The following is a 14,415-nucleotide window of genomic DNA, read 5'->3' as shown; positions in this document are numbered from 1 at the left end:
TTTTGATTAGATGGAATCCTGTAAGGGTACAGATGTGATATACCCCCCCCTTGGCGAGGATAGAATTTTTAGCTCATTTCGAAAATCGCCAACGTTGGCGATAAAACTTTTTCCGGTAGCCCTAGTAACCCTGCAGAATATACCTGGGAAGTACAGATGTGAACTAATTCTTTTCGCACGTGTGTCCGTGGAGGTAGGTGTACATATGTTCCGCTCTTAGGGGGATTTTACGACGTGGTGTTGTTTCGTGCAATATACCTTACAGGAATGCTTATTTTGTGTTAGTTTAAATTCAGTAGTTGTGTTTTGAAGTAAAAACATTAGAAAATGCCAGTTTCTTCAAACTTGAAGGTTAATTAAAAGTTAACTCCAACGTGGTGTGTATCTGTAACGTGCCATTGTCATATGATGTATTGTTTTAGACTGAGTGTGAATATTTATATCATATAAAAAGGTAAGTTCTTTATTTTAGAATTCAAAAAAAACCTCTCACTTCCAAAATTCTTTGTTTTTACAAATCCTTGAGGGGTTCTTGTAGTATACATAACTGTGATCATACTCCGACTGTAATGTATATTAAGAGTCGGAGGGATAACTGGCGAGCCAGAGGTCTCATAGTACTTTCGTAATGAGACCGAGGCAGGGGTCTCATTACGAAAGTACTATGAGACCGAGGGCTCGTATCCCGGAGAAATGATGAAAAAAAATTAATGCATTAATTTCGACTTGTAATTAATACAATAATTTATTTCATTGTATTTTAATATGTTTACAAAAAACCCCGGCCCTGTACATTTTTGAAGCATATATTCGTGATGTTTTTTTATGTGCTTTTATGTTGTTTTTATATATATTGTGTTCTGAAGTGCTTTGATCATGTTTTCTTATCTGATTTTTTCCTGTTGGCGCTAAAAAAGCATCGCTAAGAACGATGTATGACATATGTCGTCATACATCGTTTTCTTGGCGACACTTTCTTGGCGCCAACAGGAAAAAGTCGCCAAGGGTGGGGTATATCACATCAGTTCCCCTGTAAGGGGTCTATAAACGCTAAAAAAAATTTCTAGCCTAGATGATGAGTCATTTAGTACATGGAAATACTGAACGCATAACATTCTTAGCTAGTAAAAAAGGGTCCAATTTAGAAATTATAGGACTGTAAGCAGGACAAACCTGTGGGGACCCCCTTGACTTGCAGAACCAAAGAACATGCTCAATTGCACATCTTTTTATCATTGCAAAGGTTCCCATCCTCCATGAAAAATGGTGCACCATAAAAAAAAAACTGACATTTCCCCCCCCCCCCCCCCAAAAAAAAAAATCAATGGTGCAATCTGTACACTTGATTTTTTTAGGTTGACCCTATTAACATTTGCATGGCTGCAAGCTGCAGTAAACCTCCAAAAAATTCAAACACCTTGAAACATCGTAAATCACCAGAAACAAGATAAAGGCCTTAAGCAGTAATATTGAGCTCCGGACCAACATGGAGTTTCATCTGAGTGGTCTCATTCTTCGTTAGATGTCACTCCAGATAGTTTTCTCACTCCATGCGAGGGAGTTAGTTTTCCGCTGAACTCATAAACCTTGTTGAAGCAGAGCCAGCAATAACCAGTCTTGCATAATATAGACGAACGCGCGAACGACGTTCGTAGAAAATTTTTGGCTCTGCAGAATTTTTTTTTCAAACTGACGTTGATTTAAATTTTTTTAATTTTTTTTAAGGGAATTTTAAAGAAAATTCCAGAGTTTATTTCTGTTAAAGCCTTTCTCCAAAAGCCTTTTAAAGCACATGTGTAAAAAAAATAATGGTTTTCGCAGTTTTCTTCATTTAAATGGTGAAAAATAAGCAAACTATATGTTATTGTAAAAAAAAAATGATTTAAAGCACTTTTTTTTGTCTCTTTCATATTTGAATATAAATTTAATTTTTTATTCAAGGATGAGTTAGGCAAAATAATTATTTGCAGAAAATTTTCCAGTTAGGATTTGTGTCCGCAGAAAGCTTTTCATTTTATCTAAATCTGGCAATAACGATTTAATTTTTAAACTTACACTAGAATGAAAAACATTGAAAAAAGAAAAAAATGTATAGTGTAAAACAAATGAAAATTCATTGTGGAAAAAAAAAATTAATAATTTTTGGGGGCCCCACAAGCTAGAGGGCCCCAAACACCAAACTTCTCAGGCTTACACTTAAATCAGGTCCTGGCTCCATCCTTATTGTAAGATCAACCGTATTGGTACATAATGTTCATCTTTTGAAACATCAAAAGAAAGTTCTTCTGCCTTTATATAGGAGTTTAGTAAGACCGCATTTGGAGTATGCTGTTCAGTTTTGGTCGCCTTATCTGAAGAAAGATATTTTTGTATTGGAAAGGGTTCAAAGAAGGGTAACTAAATTAGTAAGGGGACTCTCGGATTTAGATTATGACACCAGACTTAATAGGCTTAACATGTATAGCCTGGAGCAAAGGAGAGTCAGAGGGGACATGATTCAGTTATTTAAATTTATCAAAATGAAAGATGTAAATGGATTAAATTTTTGCCGGGAAAGCAGGAGAAGGGGTCATTGTTTTAAGCTATTTGAATCTCAGGCTAACTTGGAAATCAGGAAAAACTACTACTTTAGCAGGGTCGTGGGCACTTGGAATAGCTTACCGGAAGAGGCGGTAATGAGCAAGGGAGTGGATAGCTTTAAGAGGGCCATTGATCTTCATTGGGGACTAATTAATTGACTAGGACCAGCCTAGCTGGGCCCAGAGCCTGTTGCTGGTCGTCACATTTGTATTTGTATTGTATTTGTATCTGATGTTCTGAAGCAGGGTTGGGAAAAAAACTTTTTTTTTTTTTTTTTGGCTAAAACCAGGTTTATTTGGTTTAAACACTGAAAAGATTGATTTTATTTTTCGAAAGTCATGAATATTCAATGAATTGTTAATGAATGTTTAATATTCACATTGAACCTAATTAGTTGCTGATTAATTAAATAATCTAAAGTAAAATCTCATAATTTCATTTCCCCATAAGTTGAGCTTCCTATATAGGGGAAATATTGTTTAAATGTCTGTAACTACTAAAAAAGTACCATAAATTTAATGAATAGACCTTGCCGCGAATGAGTAAACAAAGAAATAATTTTTTGTGAGTGTTAAGGCATAATTATAAACAACCAAGAATAAAATCTTGTAAATCAATTTCCTCATAATTATAGCTTTCTATGAAAAATATATAAATAAAAGTGAAATTAAAATCAAGTATTCTGAGCATAGAAAGTGTTTTGCAGTATCTACAAATGAATCACAAGTCTGATCATCTGATCAGAAGTGGCAGTTGGGACTAAAAAGTGGAGGGGGGGGGAGACAACGAAAAACCATAGGATTTTTAGCGGCAAAAAAAAAAAAAAAAAGGACAAAATTTTGCTGAGGCTGGCTTTGAGAGCACATGAGTGGTAGTTGATGCAAATATAACACCTTAACCCACATTTTTCTGAAGATTTTGATGAGTTATGTACACAATAACTTTCCCCGAAGAAACACTTACACATGAATTAGACTTACATTATTTATTCATAAGTATTTTGAGATGTCACAAACACTTAGTAATAACTTCATTAGGCAAGTATGACTTCTTCTTTACTAATAATAAAGCTGAAAGTCTCTCTGTCTGGAGGATGTCTGTAGGATATCTGTAGGATGTCTGTGACGCGCATATCGCCTAAACCGCTCGGCCGATTTTCATGAAATTTGGCACAAAGTTAGTATGTAGCATGGGGGTGTGCACCTCGAAGCCATTTTTCGAAAGTTCGACGTGGTTCTTTTTCTATTCCAATTTTAAGAAAAAAAATATCATAAGATGGACGAGTAAATTACGAAATTATCATAACGTGGAACCGTAAGATGGGCACAAGCCAATTGGCGAGAAAATTCACCATACATTATTTGCAAATATACAGGCGAACCAAAAAACCTCTCGATTTTTCTATTACGGGCAAAGCCGTGCGGGTACCACTAGTTACTAATAATAAAGCTAAAAGTCTCTCCGTCTGGATGTCCGGAGGATGTCTGGATTTCTGTGACACGCATAGCGCCTAGACCGTTCGGCCGATTTTCATGAAATTTGGCACAAAGTTAGTATGTAGCATGGGGGTGTGCACCTCGAAGCGATTTTTCGAAAATTCGATGTGGTTCTTTTTCTATTCCAATTTTAAGAAAAAAATTATCATAAGATGGATGAGTAAATTAAGAAATTATCATAACGTGGAATCGTAACATGGGCACGAGCCAATTGGAGATATACCAAATTATCATAACGTGGAACTGTAACATGGGTACAAGCCAATTGGCGAGAAAAATCACCATACATTATTTGTAAATATACAGGCGAAACAAAAGACCTTCTAATTTTTCTATTACGGGCAAAGCCGTGCGGGTACCACCAGTGTTTAAATAAAGCAATTGATTTACTAATATCTAAAGAATGAATACATAAACTAGATGTTACTGCTTGTGCTAAATATTGTTTCGTAAACAGATATACAAAATAAAACAAATAATTATGATCTGAAAAATTTGACACTTCTGCTTTTCTTATTATTTCTAGTTTTGGTTTTGACATTGGAAAATAAAATAAATAAATGAACCATAAAAAGAGGAAGGGGGCAGTCCACCCTAGACCTCCCCCCCCCCATAGCCGCCACTGAGTGTAATGTACATTTCACAATATCAAAAATCATAAGACCAACACATATTTCCTTTAAAGATAAAAAAAGTTACAGATAATCTAATAATTTATGTAATGTATCATTGCGAATTGCACTAAAATGCACTGTCATTGCGCTAAAATGTTTATTCATAGTTTTATCAACAGATTAATTTGAATATTATGTTTCAACAGTATATCAAAATTTCTGGATTTCAGAATTCAGATATCAAGGTCTCGTACTGTATGGTTCTATCAACTTATTTTATTTGGTTTTTGTACAATTCATACTTCAACAAGTTTTGCATCACAAGTTCTTGTCAAACATTTGCGTGAAATTTTAAAGCAAGCCAAATGCTTTTTATTTTATTTAAAAACTTTTTCTGTTTTTATGTATATATTGATTATTTATTACTTTCAGCTTGTAATATATCAATTTTTAATCATTATGGCTGCAGTTCAGACGGAGGAAGAAATCGATGATACTGCAGGTGCCTGTAAGTTATTTAGTTCTATAATTATTAATTTTGATCAGGACTGTTCAAGATTTTCCCCTTTATTTTATTTCATTTACTTATGCATTTTTATTGTGATGTTTGAATTAATTAAATTTTAAAGGAAAGTTTTAGATTAAAATGTGTGTGTGTGTGTGTGATTTTTTTTGTTTTGTTTTTATGTTGAGGAATTTATTAGTAACTAAATTTCAATCAATGAAAATGTATAAAACCTTGGAACAGCTTACCGGAAGAGGTGGTAATGAGCAAGGGAGTAGTAGACAGTTTTAAGAGGGCCATTGATCTTCACTGGGGATTGTAAATTGACTAGGACCAGTCTAGCTGGGCCCAGAGCCTGTTGCTGGTCCTCACTTTTGTATTTGTATTTTTAAACTTCTGGAAAATTTTCAGATTTTTTAAAAAATAAAAGTGCTGCTCTGGCAGCACATGCAATGCTTTGCAAAACTATGCAATATGATTAAAATTCTAGAATTGAATTCTATAACACTGATGTTCAAATGGATATTAATTGTTTCATATTATGGCTGACCTTTTCTTAAATAAAATGAATTAAAAACAATAATATATGATCAGTTTTTCCATATTAATGCACTACCTTCTATGCATGTTGCAGCCCGAAAAGAAACAACTGATGAAGAAGACAGTGAACCAGAATTTCCTAAAACACTTGAAGAATTTGGTTACGAATTTTTTGGTGGTAAGTTTATTTATTTCTTAATTTAACTTGCATTTATACATAATGCTGGGTGATTATAATTTAAGTTCACCTTTCAAAATACTGTATAAAAGAATTACTGATCAGAATAATTTAATTTGAACTGTATAATTGAAGAAGGAAGGTAGGAGAACCAGAATAAAAAGAAAATGTTCTTGTAATGAGGGATGAAAATCTTCCGCAGATCCGTGATTTTCAGCTTTTTGTATTTTTTTTCATTTTTCAGCCGCCGAGCATTTTTAAGCGATCGATCGTGATCTGTTCTTCCCGTCAGGATTTTTGCTGACTCACGTGTTCTTTCTACGGTAGAAAGAAGAAAGAAACTCCGTTTCGTGGGTGGGGAGGGAAAAAGGCTCGAGAATGACGTAGAAAGTTTCAGCATTTATGCATTCCGAAATCCGATTGCATCCGCTTCCATTACACTCGCTCATTTTTGTCTACTATGCCATCCTATCACTTAAACGTTTATATCTTTTTGTAGACTATTATTTTCAACCCTTGTATTTAGATTATGATACCAGACTTAACAGGCTTAACATGTATAGCCTGGAGCAAAGGAGAGTCAGAGGGGACATGATTCTGTTATTTAAATTTATCAAAATGAAAGATGTAAATGGATTAAATTTATGCGGGGAAAGCAGGACGAGGGGTCATTGTTTTAAGCTATTTGAATCTCAGGCTAACTTGGAAATCAGGAAAAACTACTACTTTAGCAGGGTCGTGGGCACTTGGAATAGCTTACCGGAAGAGGCGGTAATGAGCAAGGGAGTGGATAGCTTTAAGAGGGCCATTGATCTTCATTGGGGACTAATTAATTGACTAGGACCAGCCTAGCTGGGCCCAGAGCCTGTTGCTGGTCGTCACATTTGTATTTGTATTTGTATTATTTTATTTTTTGCTGAAGACGTATGTCCATTTCAGCCACTTTTTAGCGATTGCACAAATACCCCATCACATCCCTTAGCCCCGACCTTCCCATCAGGATTCTTGTTGAGGCACACGTTCTTTCTTGAGTAGAAAGAAGTAAGGAACTTTTTGCTGTTGGCGAAGAGGGTGAAATGCTGGAGAGTGATGGTGGGTGCAATCGTTAGATGCAGCTTTTGAAATCCGATTGCATCCGCATCTGCAACACTCTCTCATTTTTATCTGCTATGCCATTCTACTGCTTAGACATTAATACCTTTTTGTAGACTAATATTTTCATCCCTTCTTACACTTCATTTATTTATTATTTTTATGAAGACTGCCATGCCCATTCAAAAATGTTTTAAATGATTTTTATAGAATGTACCCAGCTGCTCCACAAAATATCAAAATGCTCCTCAAATTGTTGCTCCAAGTTTGTCCACACTGATAATGTCATTTTGCAATTGTGGTGTCTTGTATTACAAGACAATTCAGAATACACAATTCAGCTTGTATTAAGTGTTTAATTATATGGAAGTTTTATAGCGTTAGATGTCATATTATAAGGTTCTAATTTTACCTGATTTGTGGGCTATAGGAAATTGAAAGTAGTAAATGGAATTGATATATCTGTTAAAATCTTAAATAAATGCAAGCTTATTTTATTTATTCATTTGTTAGCATTTCTACTAGTAAAAAAAACATTTATCTATTGATATTTAAAAGACAGTATATTATCAATATAATTTCGCATAATGTAAAAAAATATATATATTCAAATTTTAAGTCTCGCAATTTTTCCTCTTTCTTGACTTTGGGCTGTTTTCATCCCTGTGTAATGCTGTGCATACAACTGCTAGGGCCGCAGAGAGCCAAGGCAGGCTCCTTGTTAGTAGAGTCGCTGGGCCCCTCTCGTTCCTCAAAAAAAAATGAGAAAAGGGGGAAAAGAAGAAAAAGAAGAGGGATGGGAGAAAAGGGAAAAAGAAAAGAAAAGGGGGAGGAGAGAAAAAAACTGCTTACTGGGGAAAACAAATAACTCTATTTTAAGTGCCACAACAGAAAATACCAAAAGAGTAAATTTTACTTAATCTTTACGTTTTCTTCAATTCAGAGCCCCCCCCCCCCTTTTTCTTTCTTTCTTCCTTTCTATTTTTTTCTTTCCTTTTCTCTGTTATTTTTTTTCGTGAGTCCCCCCCCCCCCCAGGCCTGGCCCCTAGTTTCCGACTAGGCTGACATGACCTCTCGTCGGGCCTGACAACTGTTACTGACATCAAAGTAATTGATTTCACCTCTCTTCCAGATTTCCTTTCAAACCAGTCTGTGTCTGAATTTCTTCAATTCTTTAGACCCTTGGCAGACACTGAACCACAGCTTCTTCCAAATTTCTTTAAAGTGATACTTCATTAAAAGACTGACAAACCCTTTTTTTCTTGGGTCATTCCATGTCAAATCAACGAGCCTCACAACTTGACCATCACGAATTCCAACAAATTTCAGGGGATTGATTATATATATAAAATGATACAGAAAAATATTTTTTTCAGATTTTTAAGTTGCCCGGTTTTTTGTGTAGGGCTATGTAAAAAAGGGGGGAAAATACAAAAAACGTGGTTTTGGTTATTACAAAAAGTTAATTTTCTCAGCTTCTATTGGAGCTAAAGAGTTTATTTTGGTTTTATTTTAAAGCTTTTAAAATGGGCTTTTATAGGATATGTCACATTATAAGGTTTGGGGTCATTAATATTTCAAGGTCACGAAAAATATAATTTGACCTTGAATATTTCAAAAAGTGTATCTTTTAAAAATCTGAAAAAAATTTATTTTGTACCTACTAATGCCCTGTATATGTGGAAAAAATTTCATAATGGGATTGCAATGGGATCATGGTAAAGTAAAATAGTGAACATATATCTACTTACTACTTAAATGCAATTTGTAGTGTTTCCGAAAATATTTACAGAAGGACACAAGTTATTTTTACAACTTTTGGTTAGCATTGTCCATTTCTTCCTTCGACAAGTTATAAACTCTTCCTGTGGGATTTATCCTGGGATCCACTTTTGATATTATATCGTCTACAGGTACATTCAGAATATCCTCTACGTCTGGATAGTAAAAAGAATATGAAGGTCCATGTGGATGCAAGAATTTTATCTTAAGTGTTTGATTTTCTTCATCAGAGTCTAAAACGCAACCTAACCACCAATGTCCATCATACCTGCAGATTAAAAACACGACCATTTCTGCGAATTCAATATAATCGCGAGCAGCTCTTACATATTCTATTCTTGAATTTTTTGAAAATGAAAATATTTTGACTTCCATGTGATTCATGTTCAGTGGAATAAAAGAATGGAGTTTCTGAGTACCTGGTATTCTTCTTGCGGTCATTAACCTGTTTTTCAAAGCCTCCTCTTCTTGTTTATGTTCTTCAGTTGTACTATATTGAAAATGTATTGTCTTAATGTGATCTTTTGCCCATTCATACAGCTGTCGAGGAGTCATAATTTGGTCATTATGTATCATTTGAAGACTAGCTCTTGCTGCTAGTCTTTTCACAGTGCCTCCTACACCATCGCATGCACTTTTGCCGTGTGATGTTGCAAAAAAGTGCCATTGTGCTTTGATACCAAAGTCTGACTCATGGTAGCAGAGATTCAGAAAATTAAATCGATTTTTGTACTGAGAAGCAGCACCATCACTATAGTGATAAATTAAGTTTGGTTTTGTGTTATAATGAGATTGCATGAAAGAAATTAGATGTTTTTGAAAAAGATGGACTGCTGTTGCGTCATGTACAAGGCAAGCAGAAATTATTACTAGAGATGTATTCATTACTGTTTTTGTGGAAGCGTCCTGAAAATAAATGGTGAAGGGGTGAATTGTAGCTTGAGCATTGTTCCAATGGAAACCTTGGGCAGCATCCTGGAGGATAAAAGAATAATTCTCTGCAAAGTCGCAGATTACAAGGTATTCACCTTCTTTTAACGATTGTTTTAGATGAGTGAGATAGCTCGATTGTTGACTTGCAAGAAATGAGTGAAGAAGAAGTTTTGGGAGATTTTCAAAAAATATATTGATGAATTCTTCAGTAGTTTTCACTAATGTCTCGAGAGATGTTCTTTTTTCAACTTGTATCCACTGTTTATACGTGATATTTTCAACGCAGTTGAATTCAAAAGCTTCTTCAATTCTTTCTTTGACTCTCAAACCCAGGACAATTTATACAGTTTCCAAAGTAACATGCTTCAGTAGGATTTTCGCAAACTGCATATTTCATAACATCTTTGTAAGAGTTAATTGGTTTATCACCTTCCATCAGTTCTTTCATTCTGCATTGACTAAACATCAATTTTGCATTTTGGTGTGTTGTACACACACACACACTGTGAGTTCCACTTGCACCTGCAAGAATACAGTGTTTCGGCCTGAGTTCACAAAACTTTGAAAATCCTATTTTCAACAGAGGGTATTTTTGTTTAAATAATGCAAAAGCTTCACGCAAGTTACACAAAATCAATTTTTTTTGAATATGTTCTCGTTTTCCATTTATTTTAAGAGAGATGAAATCTTTTTTTCCTGGCATCATTCGACATATTTCCTCACTCTCATACAGATCAGTTACTTTTTTTGCTGTTTCAGAATCTAAAGTTTTACCAGGTTTAGGATCAGGGCATGACATAACACCTTTTTCTTTAACCAGATTTTTAGCCTTTCTTGCAGTGTAATCTGTTACATCAAATTCATCTTGGTAATCTTTCAAAGTCCAACTTTTTGGCATTGTTGTTAATATTTGCATTCTGATGCTCTTATCATCTGTACTTTTATATTTTTCTTTCAACTGGTTAATAATTTCACGGTCAGGGGACATAGGAATATCATCTTGTTCAGGATCTGGGTGTATATTTAATACTTTGCTTTTGAATGCTGTTGCTGCTTTTTAAAACTTTTCTTGGGGATATTTCTTCTCACCTAACCGTTTTTTCTGAAGAGGTGATTCATTTAATGCTATCAAACTTTTGTTCAAAGCATTAAAAGCTTCATCTTTTTCTGGGGTACATAAAGGATCTATTTGTTCAGATTCATCATCAGAACTAGATTCCAACTCCCTCTTCTTAGGCAACTGCTCCTTAGCAGATAGTTGAATTTCCTTGCGGCAAGAATCACAAATCTTGTAGCCTTCTTTGAGAAAAGTAAATGTTTGCACCAAGTTTTTGCTTATAGTTCTCAAGCTTTTCTTGTAACAGTTATGGCCTACTTTTTCAAATGGGTTGCAACAATATGTTTTACTTGAAGCTGTAGAAGTTGAGGGTTCCATCTCTAAATTCTGACTGAAAGCTGTGAGAAATTGCAAAAGTTTAAAAATTTTAAGTAGAAAAAAGTAAAGAAAGATAAATCCTGTTGAGCAGTGGATCACTGAAACTTCTGCTTCAAGAGCTGACCATAGACTGAATTCTCTTCTCTCTGTTTACAAGTCCATTCCTTAAGGGGAGGGACTCCTGTCAGATTTATTGACTTCTTAGAAGAAACCTACCACATGGCTGAGTGAACCACATGGCCCTGTAGGGCCATGTGGTTGACTGGGAAACTCTAGTATACTTCAAAAACCAACAACATATTTATTTGATCACAGTGTTGTTCTTGTTTAGTGCATGATTTTACAAAGAGTAAAGGAATATTTAAAATGAAAAGGAAGTGGAGGGGTGAAAAATTTAGAATGAAAAAGTCATGTAATTTATTATTTTTAGTAGATATACATATGATACTAAAAAATATTTTTTATTAAAAAAAAAAAAAATGTTATGCCATTTCAAAAATAAATATGCCAGCAAAAATTTTTTTTCTTTAAAATTCATAAAATAAAACTATTTTTTTAATATTGATATTAATTTTAATTTATGTTCAGTACATATGTATAGTATATAATACCCCTTAATAATGTGTTAATATCAATATATTATTAAATAAATGTTTGCTGCAGTATGGTTGATTTTTTTAAAAAATATGTATATAAAATAAAACTTAAATGCCGATTTTGTACTGAAATGGTAAGTTACATTTTATTTTATAACTTAGCATCCCATGGCAATCCCATGTTTATATGCTCATATATTGTAAAAAATAGATGTAGGAATAACATATTTTTTTTAAAGAAAAATTAAAATACACTTTCTGAAATATAGAAGGGCAAAGGTCAAAGTGTTTGACCTTGAAATTAAAAAATCAAGAAATATAAGCATGTCACATATCAAATAAAAGGTCAATTCAAGCACTTTCTAAAAACACCAAAAGCAATGTTCTGCGACAATACGGGAACAAATAATGACTCATTATATGATTAGCAAAATGCAAAATTTTACATTTTTTGCTTACCTTTGGATTGAATTATCTCAGAAACTAAAATAGATAGAGACTTATTATTGTGTATTTATTCCTTTTTATGCAAACATAACAATTGAGCCAAATATCAAAAAAATTTGAGAAGGTCAGGTTGAAAATGCCATTTTTTTTCGTTGATTTGACATGGAACGACCCTCTTATGTCTACCATTTCCCCCTTCTTCAATTATATTCAGTTCAAATTTGCAGTCTTTCTCTCCAGTGGCTCTTTTTTTCACAGCATTTTAAAAGTTATACTTTAATTATAATTGAGGACTAATTTATCAAAAGGGAACGTATCCATTTTCCAAAAATGTTCAGGAGGTGAGAAAAACGAATTAGGGTAAGGGCAAAATAGTTTTATCAACTTCTCTGGGCACAGAATGGAGCATAGCAAATCATGGCCCAGAGTAAGAAATGTTTCTGCAAAAAAAAAAAAAAAGAAAAGGAGATACTGCCATCTTAATTTTGGGTATGTGCCCTTTTGAACAAAAACCTGAATGTTGAAAATTTCAATTTCACCAAAACACTAATATTACACCTTCTCATATTCTCTTTTCGAAGTTCCTGAACCTAAAAGTAATGGATTAAAATTTGAGGATTTTGGACATGTGTTCCTTAGGATCTAAAAGTCTCTTCATACTACAGATTCTTTTAGGATATGTCCCCTTTTGTTCAAAATAAAATGTGCAGAGGACAGATTTGTTACCTTTTGATAAAAAAAAGCCACACTTTACCCTTAAATAAGATAGGATTTTTCACGTTTGGACTTCTTGAGAGTAAATGATTTGATAAAGGTCATCTGAAAGATTTAGAAAATGTCATGAAATGAATTTTTCTTAAAAGTGGATATGTCCCCTTTTGTTCAAAATAAAATGTGCAGAGGACAGATTTGTTACCTTTTGATAAAAAAAAGCCACACTTTACCCTTAAATAAGATAGGATTTTTCACGTTTGGACTTCTTGAGCGTAAATGATTTGATAAAGGTCATCTGAAAGATTTAGAAAATGTCATAAAATGAATTTTTCTAAAAAGTGGATATGTTCCCTTTTGATAAATTACTCCTCAATTGTTAGGAACTAAAGGGAAGAGAATTCCCATTGAATAATAATTGTGATGCACGAGAAATCATCAGAAAAATGTAAAATTAAAATGAAGTTAGTTTGAATCTGAAAAAGGTGCTGTAATGCAAAGATATTTTGGCTCTTTAGTTTCCTTGTAGTTTTACTGAAATAAATGTCTTTTTATGAAGAAAAAAGAGATTTTATTGATTCTAGCACCCCACATTGATTGATGCAGTCCTGTAAAATAATTCATCATTTGAATTTTAGTTTGTATTCAACAATAATCATCCCGTAACTGCCTAATTTGCTTGATTACTTAGGGTTTATTGAGTTAGATTATGTACCATTGAAGCGATGCATAATGTAAAAATATCTTAACACTAACAATATTTAAATGACAGCTGAAAAAAAAAATAACTAAAGAAGTCCAAGAACACTTAGAGTAGGCATAAATAAAGTTATCCGGTATGCTGGAAAATTCGAATTTTCTTGCATGCTGGTCAACCTCACTTTTTTCCGGCATACCGGATAATGCAAGATAATACGGTACATCAATATTATTGGTGTATCAATAGATCATAAAAATATACTACACAACTTGTTGGTTATTTTTAATCACAAATGAACAATATTGCTATGATTATTATGCTTTTTGTATTGAAAGTACCACAGTTGAAAAAATGAATATTGAAAATATCATAATATTTTCAAAATAAATATCGGTTATATATTGTGATATATATCGTGATGTATATCGACTGATATATGTCCGCAAACCCTGCTACAAACTACTAAACAATGTAGCTACTACAGTAGTTTCGCTACTTGTAGTGCGCTACTTCTGACCAGGGACATAGACAGGGTGGGGACCGTCGGGATAAATCCTCCCCTGTAATTTTAACCTTTCTCTAAAAAAATAAAGAAACGAAGACTATCTGATCAAAATTCTTCCCTCTACTCCTCCTTCACTTGACCTTGTTATACCAATCTTCCTTCCAGTCAGACCCTTTCTCCTTCTCACCCCCTCCACACCCACATACACATTTAAAAAAAAAATTCAAAACCTCCTAAGTTTTTTACACCTTGGTTCTTTCCCAGAATGTTAATGACATTTATTACAAAATAACATTTAAAA

General features: G+C 33.7%; 1 protein-coding gene across 1 annotated transcript in view; it reads left to right on the top strand.

The window, feature by feature from the left end:
• Positions 1-5,149: 5,149 nt before the first annotated feature.
• LOC129225058 (cotranscriptional regulator FAM172A homolog) overlaps positions 5,150-14,415 on the top strand; it is a 102,758-nt gene continuing 93,492 nt past the window's right edge. The window contains exons 1-2 of the mRNA XM_054859604.1: positions 5,150-5,198; positions 5,830-5,913. Of these exons, the coding sequence (XP_054715579.1) occupies positions 5,150-5,198; positions 5,830-5,913 (133 nt within the window). The remainder of the gene's footprint in view (positions 5,199-5,829; positions 5,914-14,415) is intronic.

Source organism: Uloborus diversus, chromosome 6, assembly GCF_026930045.1.
Source record: "Uloborus diversus isolate 005 chromosome 6, Udiv.v.3.1, whole genome shotgun sequence".
NCBI classification, from domain to species: Eukaryota; Metazoa; Arthropoda; class Arachnida; order Araneae; family Uloboridae; genus Uloborus; species Uloborus diversus.
The sequence above is the reverse complement of the archived record's forward strand: the minus strand, read 5'-3'. Positions and strand labels throughout refer to the sequence as shown.